The sequence below is a fragment of the Sapajus apella genome, unplaced genomic scaffold (assembly GCF_009761245.1).
Source record: "Sapajus apella isolate SASKATOON/1434 unplaced genomic scaffold, GSC_monkey_1.0 scaffold43, whole genome shotgun sequence".
In the NCBI taxonomy this organism is placed as follows: domain Eukaryota; kingdom Metazoa; phylum Chordata; class Mammalia; order Primates; family Cebidae; genus Sapajus; species Sapajus apella.
The window spans coordinates 20,269,817-20,287,459 of record NW_022436983.1 but is presented as its reverse complement, the minus strand read 5'-3'; the positions used below and the strand labels follow the sequence as shown (position 1 = coordinate 20,287,459).

General features: G+C 45.2%; 1 protein-coding gene and 1 pseudogene across 2 annotated transcripts in view; one reads left to right on the top strand and one right to left on the bottom strand.

The window, feature by feature from the left end:
* WDTC1 (WD and tetratricopeptide repeats 1) overlaps window positions 1–17,643 on the bottom strand; it is a 78,220-nt gene that overhangs the window by 11,198 nt on the left and 49,379 nt on the right. For both annotated transcript variants that reach the window (XM_032300997.1, XM_032300998.1), the window contains 7 exons: window positions 13,967–14,013; window positions 13,112–13,223; window positions 7,834–8,021; window positions 4,129–4,311; window positions 2,760–2,854; window positions 2,247–2,362; window positions 489–564 (listed from right to left, as the gene is read on the bottom strand). In XM_032300997.1, the coding sequence (XP_032156888.1) occupies window positions 489–564; window positions 2,247–2,362; window positions 2,760–2,854; window positions 4,129–4,311; window positions 7,834–8,021; window positions 13,112–13,223; window positions 13,967–14,013 (817 nt within the window). The remainder of the gene's footprint in view (window positions 1–488; window positions 565–2,246; window positions 2,363–2,759; window positions 2,855–4,128; window positions 4,312–7,833; window positions 8,022–13,111; window positions 13,224–13,966; window positions 14,014–17,643) is intronic.
* Window positions 6,424–7,359, top strand: LOC116566538 (annotated as a pseudogene).

Below are 17,643 nucleotides of genomic sequence, written 5' to 3'. Positions count from 1 at the left end.
GTTCCATTGTGGGACTATTTTCCCAGACTAAGATCCATTCCCAGAAAGCAAGTTCTGACATAAAGAAAAGCCCGTGCGCCCTCTGCTGGCTGGCGAGGGACACAACTTCACCGTGGCATTACTCAGCTGCGGCTGGGGGTGGGAATGGAGCAAGAAGGTGCCTAAATCAACTGTAGGCCCCAGGAAGAAGTCAGTGAGAAGACTCAGCCAAGATACAAAGGGGAGGGGAACTACTTCAGGTTCTCAAGAGCCATGCCATGGAAGGAGCCTGCCTTTTCAGAGGGAAGCAAAAAGAGCAGTGATGAAAAGCTCTTGAAGAGATCTCTGCTCTACTGTCATCTTTCTTACTGCATAGACAGGGTTATTTCAGAAACCTGCTCTTTTTGGAGGATCACAGTCCACAGTAAGGGACAGGCTTCTCAGCAGGTGTAGCACACACTGAAGCTTCCCTATACTGCCTCGGCAAGATACCCTAAGGGAGAACTTACCCCCTGAGGAGTGGCATTTTCTAGGCAAGAGGAAGGTGTAGGGCCGCTGCTTGTAAGTCAAATCAAACAAATAGACCTAGAGTTGAGGGGGCAAAAAAAAGAGACAAAGGCTGTGAGGAAAGGATGTGGTTGGACCAGTAACCAGGCCTTGGTGGCTTCTCAAGAACTTAGCTAGGTCTTGGAACACAGTGAGTGTTGAGCATGAAACCATCAAGCTACCCCAGGAGATATTTTCCGCAAACCTCAGGCTGGAAAATCTTCCTAGCTCTGGCACTCAGGGTGGGCTTTCTGATCTACCCAAAGCCCTGCTTGAAATACTGTCATTAATTAGAATCACATTTGGTTGTGCATGGTGGCGTAGCCTGTAATTCTAGCACTTTAGGAGGCCAAGGTGGGAGGGTGGTCACTTGAGCTCAGGAGTTTGAGACCAGTCTGGGCAACATGGCGAAACCGTGTCTTTACAAAAAATAAAAAATTAGCCAGGTGTGGTGGTGTGTGCCTGTGGTCCCAGCTACTCAGGAGGTTGAGGTGGGAGGATCACTTAAGCCTGGGATGTCAAGGCTGCAGTGAGCCCAATATCGCACCACTGCACTCCAGCCTGGGTGACAGAGTGAGACCCTGTCTCAAAAAAAAAAAAAAGAAGACCGGGCACAGTGGCTTATGCCTATAATCCCAGCACTTCGGGAGGCCGAGGTGGGTGGATCACCTGAGTTCAGGAGTTCAAGACTAGCTTGACCAATGGTGAAACCTCATTTCTACTAAAAATACAAAATTAGCCGGGTGTGGTGGCACATGCCTGTAATCCCAGCTACTTGGGAGGCTGAGGCAGGAGAATTGCTTAAACCTGGGAGGTGGAGGTTGTAGTGAGCCGAGATTATGCCAGGCACTCCAGCCTGGGCAACAAAAGTGAAACTCTGTCTTAAAAAAAAAAAAAATCACACATCATAGGTTTAAGGTGAAGAAGTCCTCAAACGTCACAAAGCCAAATGTCTCATTTTACATTTACCCTAGCACTACCCTGAGCTTTTCATGAGTCCTCAGAAAGGTGCAGGAATGTCTGGCTTATCCTCATCTATTCTGCATCCCATTTCCTTTGTATGTATTCAGGCCTTGTCTTGTAATGTCATTAGCTGTTTCATTTGCCATGTCTCTCATCAGCCTGAGGATGGATCATATTTCCCATTTGTCTCTCTTATGTTTATAATAATGCTAGTCTCAGAGTAAGTGCTCAGTATTGGTAAATAAATGTATGCCAGGCTTATGAAACATCCAGAGAATACCCAAACAGAAAGTTTAGCAACCTGTTATTATCAAAGAACACTTCCCAAAGCTGGCCCTAACCCACGGCTTGCTCTGAGCTGCATGCTCTGAGCCCCAGGGATTTCCTCCTAGGAAAATAGCAGATGAGGAAACTGAGGCTCAGAAAAATAAAGAGATTTGCTCAAAGTCACAGTAAACAGCTAGTAAACAGCAGGCTAGCATTTGAACAGAAGTCTGTCAATTCCAAAGTCTATATTCTTAACCAAAATACCATACTATCATATTTCTATCTAGATCATTAAAGAAAAAATGAAATAAAAAGACTGAGCTAGGACACCTCTCTGGGAACTACAATGATACCACATCACCCCCACATTTCACTGTAACATCATTTGCCATAAGGCTGTTGTGTCTTGTTTGCCTCAGCAGTGAACGGAAGGTACACGGCCCTGGCTGCTGGAATGGTGATGGGGCAGAGCCACCTTATGCTGTACATACCTGTTCCCCTCCCATGTTGACTAGCAGCTCTGTGCCATTGGGGCTGAAGGTCACATAGGTGGCAACCAGCACTCTCAAACGGTTGTTGTAGTCAGGAAGCTTCACTGGCAGATGACCTGTAGGGAATAGCCCAGTCATACTAGGGTCCCAGTCCCCCTGAAAGGGGCATGAGATTGTGTAAAGTCAGCCATATCAAAAATGATACCAATCAACTATATCATAAAAGCAGTTACAAGTGGTGAGCCCTTGCTATATGCACTGGGATAACTGCTTTATATACTTTATCTCATTTAGTCATTATGACCTCATTTTATTTAAGCTTAATGAGTTTCTTTTCTGTAATGTGCTGAAGGTCACACAGCTTGTCAATGGTAGAGTTAGGATTAAAACCCAGGTCTGTTTGACCCTAAAACCCTTGCTCTTGGTCACCATGCCATGGTGTCTCCCTGCACTGCCCCCAAAAGAGTCAGCATCTAGCCATAAGTTTGGGGCCAGAGCTGTGCTGAGTCCTACCTGCTACGTAATATTGGGCTGCACCATCCGGAAGGGGTTTCTGCCGGTCACAGAAGGTGTGCACACCTGCTGAAGGGCTCTGCTTCATGCTCTTTCTGGTGGGAAGGAAAATCATAGGTTACAGTCCCAGCACTGCCCCTGGTTAGACCAGACCATACTCAGTAGAAGAAAACTTACATTTGTATCTGAGAAACAGGAGGTATTTTTCTTCCTTACCTAAGCAACCCTAAAGGCCCACCAACTAGACAGCTATATAATGCTTTACCAAGTAGGTCCTATGAGCTCTCTGGGTCCTCATGATCACCTTATCTTTCCCATTTTACAAACAAGCAAGCTAAGGCTCAAGACCCACTCCAAGACATGTAGTGTGTGAGGGGCAGCAGTGGTTACCAAGCCCATGAATGAAAGTAAAGCAGGTCAGACATTCCTGCATCCATCCCAAGAATCATGGAAAGCCCAGGCTGGAGAGGCAACTCAGGTCTGGGAGTGCTGTGGGGGTTCTGAGTATTATAAGAACTAGCAGGAAATATTACATCAGTGATTTCTTTCAGAAAGACACTATAAAAGATTTATGTAAGAAATTATAAGAATATACAAATATAAGGAAATTATAAGGGATTTATATAAGAGATTATGGGTAATTTCTTTACATTTTATGTTTCATATTTTCCAACATAAGGATTAAGTTTTTAAAAAATCACAAAATTGAAGAAAGCCCATTTCATAAAGAAGAAAGGGCCAGGCTGGTGCACTGGCTCATGTCTGTAATCCCAACACTTTGGGAGGCCGAGGTGGGCAGATCACCTGAGGTGAGGAGTTCAAGACTGACCAACGTGGTGAAACCCCATCTCTACTAAAAATGCAAAAATTAGTCAGGTGTGGTGGTGGACGCCTGTAATCCCAGCTGCTTGGAAGGCTGAGGTAGGAGAATAGCTTGAACCCAGGAGGCAGAGGTTGCAGTGAGCCAAGATCACACCACTGCACTCCAGCCTAGGTGGCAGAGCAAGACTCCATCTCAAAATAAAAAGATAAAAAAAAGAAGGGCCAGGCACAGTGGTTCATGCTTGTAGTTCCAGCACTTTGGGAGGTCGAGGTGGGAAGACCGCTTTAGCTCAGGAGTTTGAGACCAGCCTGGGCAACATGGAAAGACCCCACCTCTACAAAAAAATTTAAAAAGTAGCCAGGCAAGGAGGCATGTGCCTATAGTTCCAGCTACTTGAGAGGCTGCAGTGGGAAGATTGCTTGGGCTTGGGAGGTTGAGGCTGCAGTGAGCTGTGACAGAAGAGGGCGTTGCAATGGCAGTGAGGGAAAGGGGCAGCAGGTTCTCCAGGTCTTACCCACAGGAAACAGGAAGCTGAACTATTCATACCTGTGGTTATGGATCATGCGGATGTCATAGAGCCTCACAAAGGGTCCGCTGGCCCCGACTGCCAGGCAGTTGTTGTCCTGGGGGTTGACGGTGAGGCACTTGGCCTCCACCAGCTGGCCACAGTACTCTGTCAGGTCAATCAGCACCTCCGAGTGCTTGCTATTCTCTCGAAGGTCATACTGGCTGTGAGAGAGGACAGAGTTAGGGAATTGGGGCTTGAGGTCTTTGTGTGGAAGGCAGTGGAAAAGACAAGTTCTTGTTATGCAAGAGGATTGGGAGGGACTTTGGACCTGTTTCTAAATAAGAATGTGAAAAAATCTCCCATTTCTTGAGTGCCCACAGTGTGCTAGACACCTGTAGTAGGCTTCTCACACATTGCATTTTATTCTACTAGAACTCCTAAGGTAGATACTACTGTACCTATTCTACAGATGTCAGTATTATTGCTACTATAATGCTGCTACTGATTACCAACACTTAGTGAAAATGTGCTTTATATACAGTATTGTCCCTTAATTAAATCCTAATGTCATCCCTAGGTATCATTAGAACACTGATGTTCAAAGATGTTGAATAACCTCCCTGGGATAACACTGCTAGTAAGTGCAGAGCTGGGGAAGCTTTCTAAGACTGGATCTTCCAATGTAGCTTTTTTCATGAAGCAAGGTATGGAAGTGACAGAAAAGAGAATCTGCAGATCATCTAAGAGCTATCTAGATATACCATGGGCCAAGGCAAGCCTAAAAGTCTCATCATGCAGTAAGGACAATGCCAAAAAGTCTACCAAACAGCAGCAAACTCCCACTGCTCCAGATGGGGAAACTGTGCTGCCAATACACAGGTATCCTCAAAGAGTGGTGGGTAGGGGGACATCACCCATATGCTCACGCCTCGTGCCTAGACATCTGTTATCACCTCTTTGCTGTTCACCATGTCTTTCTAAGCCATCTTCACCAGGGTGCTCTACCTAAAATATTGTTTTACATCACTCTCCTGCTCAAAAAATTGCAGATTCCTCAATACTTTTAGCACAAGTTTACTTTTACCAAACTCCTCAGTCTGGTTTTCAAGACTCAATTTCACATCTCCCTCCAACCTTATTCCTCAGTTTTCTAAATGTGGGTCAATTATAACTACAGAATTCTTTATCCTGCACATGCCATGTTTATTTCTGCCTTTGCAAACTCTGCTCAAGCTGGGGAATACACTGTGCTTTTCCTTGCCCATCCAAATCTTGTCTGTTCTGGAAGGCCCAGCTTATGTTCACCTTCTGCTAGGACACCTTCTCTGACTGTGCCTATGCCTAAGCACTTAGGATCCTACCCGACGCGCTAGACGCTCAGCTTCTACCACCTGGCCCTGGCACAATCTGGTCAGCCAAGGTCAACAAGTGCTACACAGAGTTGGACCTGCCACTGACCAAGTGCATTCTGTCTTCTGAGGTTCAGGGATGAAGTGACTTGCCCCAGTCAAACACTGAGTGAGAGAGCTAGGATTTGACCCCACGTCTGTCTGACTTTATTGCCTTGCTCTTGACTATGTTATACTTTATATATGACTTAGATATTCCTCATTTGTAAAAGGAAAGAGGGTACAAAGTCCTACAGGAACTCCAGGGAGACAGATTAAAGCAGGCTGGGGAGATAAGGAAGAAGTTCTAAGGCCACATCTGAAGAAAGGAGTTAAAGAAGGGCAAAGACACCATTTTAGAATGAAGGGAAGTAGAGGCAAATGTGTAAACAATGCAGGGCGCTGGAAAAGGAGACAGTCCATTTCACCGTTTCCATCTGGCTTGCCCCCTCCCAGGCCAACTGTTCAAGAGAAATGTATCAAGTGCCTCTATGTGCCAGGCACTGTGCTGGGCTCTAGGGACACAACCAAGAACAGGACAGACATGGAGTTGCTCTAACAGAGTTTACTTTTACTATTTAGTGAGGATACAGACAAAAAAGTAAACCAATAAGTAAAAACAAAATAAGGCCAGGTGTGGTGGCTCACACCAGTAATCCTAGCACTCTGGGAGGCCAAGGAGGGAGGATCACTTGAGCCCAGGAGTTGAGACCAGCCTGGGCAACACAGAGAAACCCCATCTCTTTTTTTTTTTGCTGCTACCATTTGCCAACTCACTGAGCAGAGAAACCCCATCTCTACAAAAAAATAGAAAATTTAGCCAAGCCTGGTGGAGTGTGCCTATAGTCCCAGCTATTCAGGAGGCTGAGGTGGGCGAATCACCTGAGCCCAGGAAGTTGAGGCTATAGTGAGCCATGATCATGCCACAGCACTCCAACCTGGGCAATGGAATGGATTGAGACTCTATCTCAAAAAAAAAAAATTAATAAAAGTAAAGTAACTATGGGTGGCGATCAGAGTTATAAAGGATACAATCAGTGTGTTAAGACAAGGAATAGCTCTTTTCCGTGGTGCCTCAGAGGCATTCAGCTGCTTCAAGATGAAGTTGAACATCTTTTTCCCAGCCACTGGCTGCCAGAAACTCATTGAAGTGGATGATGAACGCAAACTTCATACTTTTTATGAGAAGCGTATGGCCACAAAAGTTGCTGCTGATGCTCTGGGTGAAGAATGGAAGGGTTATATGGTCCGAATCAGTGGTGGGAATGACAAACAAGGTTTCCCCATGAAGCAGGGTGTCTTGACCTATGTTTGTGTCTGCCTGCTACTGAGTAAGGGGCATTCCTGTTACAGACCAAGGAGAACTGGAGAAAGAAAGAAAATCAGTTTGTGGTTGCACTGTGGATGCCAATCTCAGTGTTCTCAACTTGGTTGTTATAAAAAGGAGAGAAGGATATTCCTGGACTGACTGATACTATGGTACCTCGGTGCCTGGGGCCCAAAAGAGCTAGCAGAATCCACAAACTTTTCAATCTCTCTAAAGAAGATGATGTCTGCCAGTATGTTGTAAGAAAGCCCTTAAACAAAGAAGGTAAGAAATCTAGGTGCAAAGCATCCAAGATTCAGTGTCTTGTTACTCCACATATCCTGCAGCACAAACGGCAGCGTATTGCTCTGAAGAAGCAGTATACTAAGAAAAATAAGGAATAGGCTGCAGAATATGCTAAACTTTTGACCGAGAGAATTAAGGAGGCTAAAGAGAAACACCAGGAACAAATTGCAAAGAGACACAGACTTTCTTCTCTGCGAGCTTCTACTTCTAAGTCTGAATCCAGTCAGAAAGAAGATTTTTTGAGTAACAAATAAATAAGATTAGACTCATACACATACACACACACACACACACACACACACACACACACACACACACAAAGACAAGGAATAACGTCTGTCTACTTTAGACAGGATGGTCAGAGAAGGTGCTTCTGAAGAGGTAACTCAAGCTGATCTCCTTACAATAAGAAACAGTCTGATACAGGAAGAGCTGGGGACAGAGAATCTCAAGTAGAAGAAACAGTAATGTGAATGCCCAGAGACAGCATAGCCCCTGGAAACCTGAGGTGGTGAGAGAAGGCTTGTGGGTCTAGAGGTAGTACAAGGGAAGGCAAAGAGGAAGGAAGGTGAGGGCAGGGTAAGCAAATGTTACCAGTGGAATTTGTACACAGACAACGGCCCTGGACCTACAAAGGAGGCTGGACCTCTGCTGGGGGGAAAGGGCTAGGCCTGTAGAAGGAAACACTACAGTATGATGGGATGGGGGAGCCACAGGCCCCAATCGATGCACCAGACTCTTACCGGATAAGCCCATCTTCAGCAGCACTCCAGAATGTGTTGGGCCACATGGGCGCTGTGGCGATGCGCTTCACCCGGTTTGTGTGGTCTCCAAACATGTGGATGGTCTCTTTTACTGTCAGGTCGTGCACATGCACCTTGGAGTCAGCTGCCCCCGTGATCAGGATGCGGTCCCCAGCATGAGGCAGGAACTATTTAGGAGAAATGGAGGAAGGGGTGGGTGGTGAAAGTAGAAATGGCCACAGAAGGAGGCTAGCCTTGATGTCTGCACCCTTTTCTCTCTCCATGTCAGATAAGAGAATGAGCCCATTCAGGCTGGGCGTGGTGGTTCATGCCTATAATCCCAGCTGCTTGGGAGGCTGAGGCAGGAGAATCACTTGAACCCAGGAAGCACATGCTGCAGTGAGCCAAGATTGTGCCATTGCACTCCAGCCTGGGTGACAGAGTGAGACTGTCCCAAAAAAAAAAAAAAAAAAAAAGAGAAAATGAGCCCATTTAAGACAATACACCAAAAAACTTTGGATGCTGAGCAGCAGCCTATAGGCCTAAAGGTCAAAATTGAGACACACATCTTTACTTTGCCAGAGTGGTCCTGACCTATGCCAAGTCAAACTAGCCGAGGAACCCTTTTCCTTTGTGTCTTCCCCATGTAAGAGCTCGGTGGATGAGAATCATAGCTATTATTATTTATTAAACACTTACCATATATTTGACACCAGGGTAGCTACTTTATCTTATTGATACTTAAAACAACCCCATTAAAAATTGAGGTTCAGGTCAGGCACACTGGCTCATGCCTGTAATCCTAGCACTTTGGGAGTGCTGAAGCGGGTAGATCACGAGGTCAGGAGTTCGAGACTGGCCTGGCCAGTGTGGTGAAACCCCGTCTCTACTAAAACTACAAAAATTAGCTGGGCATGGTGGTGTATGCCTATAGTCCCAGCTACTTGGGAGGCTGAGGCAGGAGAATCGCTTGAACCTGGGAGGAGGAGGTTACAGTGAGCTGAGATCGTGCCACTGTACTCCAGGCTGGGTGACAGAGTGAGACTCTGTCTCAAAAAAAAAAAAAAAAAAAAAAATTGAGGTTCAGACTAGGTGTGGTGGCTCACACCTGCAATCCTAGCACTTTGGGAGGCTGAGGTGCGAGGATTATTTGAGGCCAGGAGTTTGAGACAAGAATGAGCAACACAGCAAGACCCCCGTCTCTAAAAAAATAAAATTAGCTGGGTGTGGTGACACATGACTGTAGTCTAAGCTACTTGGGAGGCTGAGGTGGGAGGACTGAGCCCAGTAGGTTGAGGTTGCAGTGAGCCATGACTGTGCCATCGCACTCCCTCCTGGGCAACACAGTTTTAAGACCCTGTCTCAAAAAAAAATTGAGTTTCAGCAGTGATATGTAGCAGGATTGTGTTCAAGCCCAAGTCTATCTGACTCCCACATGTCCTACTGCCTCATGATGACTATTTAGTAACCTAGAGATTAAGTAACAAATTAGTCCTAAGGTGAAAAAGACTTTCAGTGTTTTAAGGGAATGGGCGTATTTTTTTTTTTTTTTTTGAGATAGAATCTTGCTCTGTTGCCCAGGCTGGAGTGCAGTGGTACAATCTCGGCTCACTGCAATTTCCACCTCCTGGGTTCAAGTAATTCTTCTGTCTCAGCCTCCCGAGCAGCTGGGATTACAGGCGTCAACCACCGCACCTGGCTGATTTTTGTATTTTTAGTAGAGATGGGGTTTCACCATTTTGGCCAGGCTGGTCTCAACCTCCTGACCTCAGGTGATCCACTTGCCTTGGCCTCCCAAAGTGCTGGGATTGCAGGTGTGAGCCAGGGTGTTTTAAATTAGTTTGATAGTTTGTGAAAAACAATCTGGCAATAGTAACAAATATTAAAAATAATTTCTATCTTTTGACTCAAAACTTCCACTTCTAAGAAATAATCCAAAAAGAAAAAAGGGATCTGGTCAGAAATGCTTGAATGCTTCTTATAATAGCAATTATTGGAAACAGCTCAAATGTTGGACTGCAGGGGAGTGCTAAGCATTGAGAGGATACATCTCTACGCAGTATTTATGAAAAATAATAAAGGCTTTGTGCAGTGGTTCATGCCTATAATCCCAACACTTTTGGAGGCCAAGGTGGGCAGATCACCTGAGTCAGGAGTTTGAGGCCAGCCTGACCAACATGGTGAAACCTGTCTTTACTACAAAGACAAAATTAGCTGGGCATGGTAGCATGTACCTGTAATCCCGGCTACTCAGAAAGCTGAAGCAGGAGAATCACTTGAACTCGGGAATTGGAGGTTACAGTGAACTGAGATCATGCCACTGCACTCCAGCCGGGGCAACAGAGCAAGACTCTGTCTCAAAACAACAACAACAAAAAAAAGTCCACCTCATGCTGATAAAGGCCAACAACAAAATGCTCCAGATGACATCTGATAAGAACAAAACAGTGCAATCATAGCTTCAAATAATGAAAAAAGGAAGTACGCAATTCTGGGCCAGACACTGTGGCTCACACCTGTAATTCCAGCACTTTGGGAGGCCAAGGTGGGCAGATCACTTGAGGTTGGGAGTTCAAGACCAGCCTGACCAACAAAGGAGAAACCACGTCTCTACTAAAAATACAAAAAATTAGCTGGGTGTGGTGGCACATGCCTGTAATCCCAGCTACTTGAGAGGCTGAGGCAGGAGAATTGCCTGAACCTGGGAGGTGGAGGTTGCAGTGAGCCAAGATCATGCCATTGCACTCCAGCCTGAGCAACAAGAGCTGAGACTCCGTCTCAAAGAAAAAAAAAAAAAAAAAAAGAGAAAATATGGAGTTCTATCACATAGTTTTGAGGATGAAAAATATTTGGGAATGGTGTTAGTTGAGTTCTTCTGTGAGTTCAAAAGTTTGAAATATCTTTTTTTTTTTTAAACTGAAAAGTTCCTCCCTACCCACAACAAGGCTGAGTGGTAGTGTTGGGGGAGGGGCATTATTCTATATTCTACACTGAAACAGCTGACTTCCCACTTGACTTTAAATGTTCACAAAGAGCGATAATTTACTCTTTCCACATAAGCTTTTCTAAAGGCTCATTAGAACAAGGTCTAGCTGCGTGCGGTGGCTCACGCCTGTAATCCCAGCACTTTGGGAGGGTGAGGTGGTTGGATCGCCTCAGGTCAGGAGTTCGAGATCGGCCTGGCCAACATGGTGAAACCCTGTCTCTACTAAAAATACAAAAATTTGCCGGGCATGGTGGTACACACCTGTAATCCCAGCTACTCAGGAGGCTGAGGCACAAGAATCACTTGAACCCAGAGGTAGACGTTACAATGAGCCAAGATTGCGCCACTCACTGCACTCCAGCCGGGGTGACACTAAGACTCTGCCTTAAAAAAAAAAAAAAAAAAAAAAGAACAAGGTCTAGATGAAATAGACATGATTTTATCATTTTTAGGGATAACCAGTAGTCTTTAATCCTGTCTAGAGACAGCATACACTCAATGCACAGCAGAAATAAACTGGGGAGCCCTTGTCATGATCTTGTGGCTGCCGCCACACTCATCACACACCATAGTCACCACCAGGGGGAGCGCATGAGTTAAATACATATATATATCAGTAGTGTTTCCACTACCTGAAGAGAGAAGAATCCTCTTCCATTTTTTTTCTTTTGTTTTCTTTTTTTTTTTTTTTTAACAGAAGAGGAGGCTGAGAGTCTGCGTGTAAGTGTCTTTCTCAAGGTCTTACCATCAGGGAGTATCAAGACCATTGTCAAATTCTGGTATCAGAACTCAGTGTCTTGCGCTCTGGTGTTAAACTGATGGCTTAGGTCCCCTTCCCCAGGTCTGACTGTATGACCCAAATTGGACCTAAATGCTTTGCAGGGGCAGAAGGCAGTTTCTTTAGTCATGTAAGAGGTAAATCACCATTGCCCTGTCTCTAAAGGCGAGAATCACAGCTTGAGAAAGAAGGGTTTAGGAAAACAAGTAGGTTTGGAGTTATCGTCTGGTTCATCTTGTAATTCCTCTTGATATTAATTAGGAAAATATTTCTTAGAATAGTGAGGTTTTCCAAGGGACAACTTCATTCTCACATCCATCCATTATAGAATCTCAGAGCTGGAAAGGCCCTTCCTTACAGGTCATTTCTTCCAACTTTAAACTTGGGAGATAAAGCACCTAGCGAGTGGACAAGTGCAGGGACAGGACATTTACTCATCTCCTCCAAAGGCTGATTCTACATTTTTCAAATAGCTCTAAGCATTAGACAATTCTTTCTTTCCTCAGGCCCACATTTAGTTCTATGGACTTATAGCCACTAGTCCTAGGTCTGTTCTCTGCAACAAAAAACACGTCTTGGCTGGGTGTGATGGCTCATGCCTGTAATCCCAACACTTTGGGAGGACGAGGCAGGCGGGATCACTAGGTTAGGAGTTTGAGACCAGCCTGGCCAAGATGGTGAAACCCTGTCTCTACTAAAAGTAGAAAAATTAGCCGAGCGTGGTGGCGGGTGCCTGTAATCCCAGCTACTCAGAAGGCTGAGGCAGGAGAATCACTTGAACCCAGGAGGCGGAGGTTGCAGTGAGCTGAGATCCCACCACTGCATTCTAGCATGGGCGACAGAGCAAGACTCCGTCTCGAAAACGCAAACAAACAACAAGAAGAAACCCCAGTCTCATGTCATTTCCAGGGCTTCAATAGGGCTTCAAAGGCCTGAAAACACTTGTAAGTCCCCTTCCCACCTCTCCTCAGCTCAAGCCTCCTCCCCCAACAAATCAAAATATTAATTTCCTCTGAAGAGGTAAAACAGATAAAAGCACTGCACACAGGCTTTAGTTTTATCAATTATCTCACTGAACTGTCACATCAACCCTGTGGATTGTTACTTCCTTTTTAAAAAATTCATTTGTTTACAAATCTCGGAGTTTTTCCTGTGCTATTTCCTTTTTACAGATGAGCAAACAGGCTCAGAGAGGTCAGATGATTTGCCCAGTTCACACAATGCCAAAGCAGCAGATAAGACAGTCAAATCTGCGTCTGCCTGCTCTCTAAGTTCATGTTCAGAACCATACCCCCCACCACTACTACTCACATAAATTCATCTAGAATTGGCCTCTTAGCTCTAAAAGAAGAAGAAGAACATGGAAGAGAAATGAGGTTTCAGGAATTACCAACAGATATTTAGATCATAAGGCTGTCTGTGACCCTAGGTGGTTTATGGGACATACACATACCAACATGGCACGGCCACAGCACAGTCACTCTTGTGTTTGCTCTGTGGCTTGTCCTGCTCACCTTGACAGAGAAGATATTTGCAGTGTGTCCTGTGTGCATGGAGAGCAGCTTCTTGTGGTGCAGCGGGTCCCACACAATTGTGTGCTGGTCGTCGGAACCAGAGGCCAGCAAGCTGAAAGCAGAATGAGAGATTGTGACCTCTCCTCAAATTCCTAGGCCCCCTTTCCCAATCCCATGTTCTCAGTTTATAAGGAGTTAGGCCACAAAACTTGAAGAACAGTAGATGTCACAGAATTTAAGGTTACCTTGTAAACAGCTGATTCTCTTCTATTTTGTCCTGAGAAATTTCCATTATTCTTGAACTCATTAGCTTATTTAAAAAACAGGGTTTGTGCTGGGTATGGTGCCTCATGCCTGTAATCTAGCACTTCGGGAGGTGGAGGCAGATGGATTGCATGAGCTCAGGAATTTGAGACCAGCCTGGGCAACATGGCAAAACCCCATCTCTACTAGAAATACAAAAAATTAGCTGGGCATGGTGGCATGTGCCTGTAGTCCCAGCTACTTGGGAGACTGATTCAGGAGAATCACTTGAACCCGAAAGGCGGAGGTTGCAGTGAGCCGAGATAACGTCATTGCCCTCTAGCCTGGGTGACAGAGCGAGACTATGTCTCTAAAAAAAAAAAAAAAAAAAAAAAACCCAAACATAGGGTTTGGATGGTCATCCAACTTTCCTTCTGAAATTAATTGTTTAACTATGTTGAAAATTATGGGCTAAACTGAAGAACAGAAGAAAGCAGCAGTCTCTCTTCGCTTGGGTCCACTCTTTTTCTTGGATCCACTCACAGGGGCCCCTTCTTCTACCCTCCTCACTTGCTTCCGCAGCACCCTTCAGGTGCTCTAGCTCATACTTACTCTCCTTTCTCATTCCACTCCAGACAGTTGACACATCCTGAGTGACCCTGGGGGAGCAAATGAAAAGAGACAAGAAGAGAGTTGGTTAGGGGTTCTCCTGGGGAACTCAATACTAAGAAGTGGAACTGAACAGGCAAACCAGTCTTTCCATTTTCAATATTTTCCAAGTGCATGTGAATGGCCAGAGTGGACTTAAACTGACCAGCGTCTTACAGCATATAAAGTACTTTCATATTCATGATCTCATTTGATACTGGGCACTTCTGAGCCATAAAGGTCAGTTTTAATTGATCCCATTTTGCAGAAAAATAACTGAAGTTCAGACAGTAAAAAGTAGTAAAAGTGAGAGCCAAACAAATTTCTGCTTTTACCATTAGAAGGGGTATGTCAGCCAGGCACAGCAGCTCATACCTATAATCCCAGTGCTTTGAGAGGCTGGGGTGGGCAGATTGCTTGCACTCAGGAGTTGGGATCAACCTGGGCTACACAGTGAAACCCCATCTCTACAAAAAATACAAAAACTAGCTGGGTGTGGTGGCATGTGCCTGTAGTCCCAGCTACTCAGGAGGCTGAAGTGGGAGGATGACTTGAGCCTGGGAGGTGGCGGTTGCACTGAGCCAAGATTGTACCACTACACTCTAGCCTGGGCAACAGAGCCAGACCCTGTCTCAAACAAAACAAACAAAAACAGAAAAAGAGATATGTCTGAAGCAGTACCTTCAAGGGACATCCTCTCAGCCACAGAAAATTTGCCTAGTAAACATTCAGTCCCGGGGCATCCAATTAACTAGAAGGCTAATCTTTTATTCACCCAGCATATTGTTCATCAAGCACCTACTGCATGCCAGGTACTGTTCAGATGCTGGGGGTACAGGAGTATAAAAACAAAGTCCTTGGATCTTCTAGAGCTTACTTCAAATAGGTAGAGCCTGGTACAGTAAGTTAAATTAGGTCAGAGTCTTTATCTTGGGGATCTGAATTGAGAAGCATGAAGAGACTGAGGCAGTTAGCAGATGCTGAAACTGAAAGCATGCACAGAGAAAAATCATGGCTGGGGTGCAGGGTACATGAATACACAGAAGGTTTGAAGGAACAGAAACGGGTCTTACATGGTAGAAGAGAGTAAGTCATGAGGCATTCCTACATACTGTTCTTTCTGTTCCTTCACCCTCTCCTCATTCCCAACAGCACCTTGATTTACCTTTAATTAAACCTCTGCACCAGATCAGACCATGTGTTTTAGGACGCATAAGTTCAGTCTCCTTCTTGCCACAGTGAGAATTTCAGGAACTTAGACCTAGACCAAATAGGACATTGTATTCACTTGGCCACAGGGATTGGAAATGAGCCTGTGACCCCAATCAGATGCAAGAGGGCACAGTTGCCGGGACCTTCTGGAAAAGGAGTTTTCTCTTTCTTAGGACAGAGTCTGTGGAAGAGATGCCTTTCTTTCTCTGGATGAGCCACCTGGAATTGCTGTACACAGTTTGCCACAATGAGAGAAGCCAGCCTGACAGTGAAATCAATACACAGAGAAGAGCCCAGCCCAGAGAATCATACAAAAATGGAGCCAGAGTGACCAGAGTAAACAATCCAGTCACCTATCCTACTCCCGCACTTCCAGTTAAGTTAGACAGTTAAGCGAGTCAGTTCATTATTGTTTAAGGCACTTTGAGTTGGGCTGTTATATGTGGGCCATAGCATTCTAACTAATGAACTCCAACTCATTCTTCAGGTCTTGGTTGACAGGCATTTCCTTCGAGATGCCTTCCCTGTCATGTAGATTTGGGAGGAAGGTGTGCCCTTCCCGTGGGATCCTACTGTCAAACTGCATTACAGTTCTTTGTTAGTGTGATTGCTTTCTTTCACCAGACCCAGCCCTGAGAAAGCAGGCTTTGTGGATCATAATCATTGCGTCTCCAAGGCTAGGTACAGTGCCTGGCATGTATCTGTTGCCTAAATGAACAAATAAGTACAGTAAAACGAGTGGGAAAAGCTGAGATATGAACCTATTTACTTTCCCAACTGTTTAGTCAGAAAATGCTCCCCCCCCGCCCACCACTCTTTTTCAAACCTCAGTACACACTACAGGATTTGTTTTTGTTTTTGTTTTTGAGAGACAGGGTCTTACTATGTTGCCCAAGCTGGCCTTGAGCCCCTGGGCTCAAGCCACTGCCCCTCCCACCCCAGCCTTCCAAGTAGCTGGAACTATAGGTATTTACCACTGTACCTGGCCTCCCTCCCTCTTTACTCTTTGTCCTATAAAGATGCTCATCTGAGGTGAAACTCATTTCTTCCCAGGCTATCTACTTATATACATTACTGCTTTGTTCAAACCTGCCTGATTGCTTACTGACCTAAGGTCTTTTACCTTCCCATGGCACATGGATCAAACCTTACACATGACTTAACTTTATTAAATACTGATTATAATTACTATTTATTATAAGTCCCAGGCCAGGCATGGTGGCTCATGCCTGTAATCCCAGCACTTTGGGAGGCCAAAGCAGGAGGATTACTTAAGCCCAGGAGTTTGAGACCAGCCTGGGCAACATAATGAAACATTGTCTCTACAAATAAAAAAATCAGCGGGATGTGGTGGCATGCGCCTGTGGTCCCAGCTACTTGGGAGGCTGAGATGGGGGAGGATTGCTTGAGCCCAGGAGGTTGAGACTGCAGTGAACCCTGATCATACCATTGCACTCCAGCCTAGGCGTCAGAGGGAAACCCCATCCCCCTGAAAAAAAGTTTTTCAGAGTTCTACCTAGAGTTTTCCAGGTAGCATTGTGTTAGGGAGAAAGAGGAGGCAGGGAGAAGTATTTTATCACTGACATTGCTTAGAATTATAGGTGCATAATGATGGTAAAACCAGATGGACTTTTAGTTGGTTTTATTACCACCTTTAAATTCCTTACAGACTATGCACCCCCCTAAAGTCTGTACTACTGTACCCTCTTTGGTATGATACTACAAGGTAGAATACCAAATATTTATTTATATTATGTTATTATCACTCCTTTTTAAAAGGTAAGACCCAAGTCTCAGAGATATTAAATAAGTTATCCAAGGTCATACATATTTTAAATGCTGTAACCTTGATAAGAACCCAGGTCAATTTGGCTCAAAGGGTTTCTGTGCTGGTCTACCGCACATGCCACCCTTACTCCCACCTGTATTAAGAGAATATCTTGGCCAGGCATGGTGGCTCTAATCCAGGCAAGGTAGATTACACCTGTAATCCCAGTACTTTGGGAGGTTGACGTCGGTGGATTATCTGAGATCAGGAGTTCCAGACCAGCCTAGCCAACATGGTGAAACTCTATGTCTACTAAAAATACAAAAATTAGCCAGGCATGGTGGTGCACGCCTATAGTCCCAACTACTCTGGAGACTAAGGCAGGAAAATTGCTCGAACCTGGGAGGCGGAGGTTGCAGTGAGCAGAGATAGTGCCACTGCAGTCAAGCCTGGGCAACAGAGCAAGACTGTCTCAAAAAAAAAAAAAAAAAATGAGCTGAGAATGATGGCTCACACCTATGGTCCCAGGTACTCAGGATGCTGAGGCAGGAGAATTGCTTGAACCTGGGAGGCAGAGGTTGCATTGAGCCAAGATTGTGCCCCTGCACTCCAGTGAGAGAGAGAGAGAGAGAGAGAGAGAGAGAGAGAGAGAGAGAGAGAG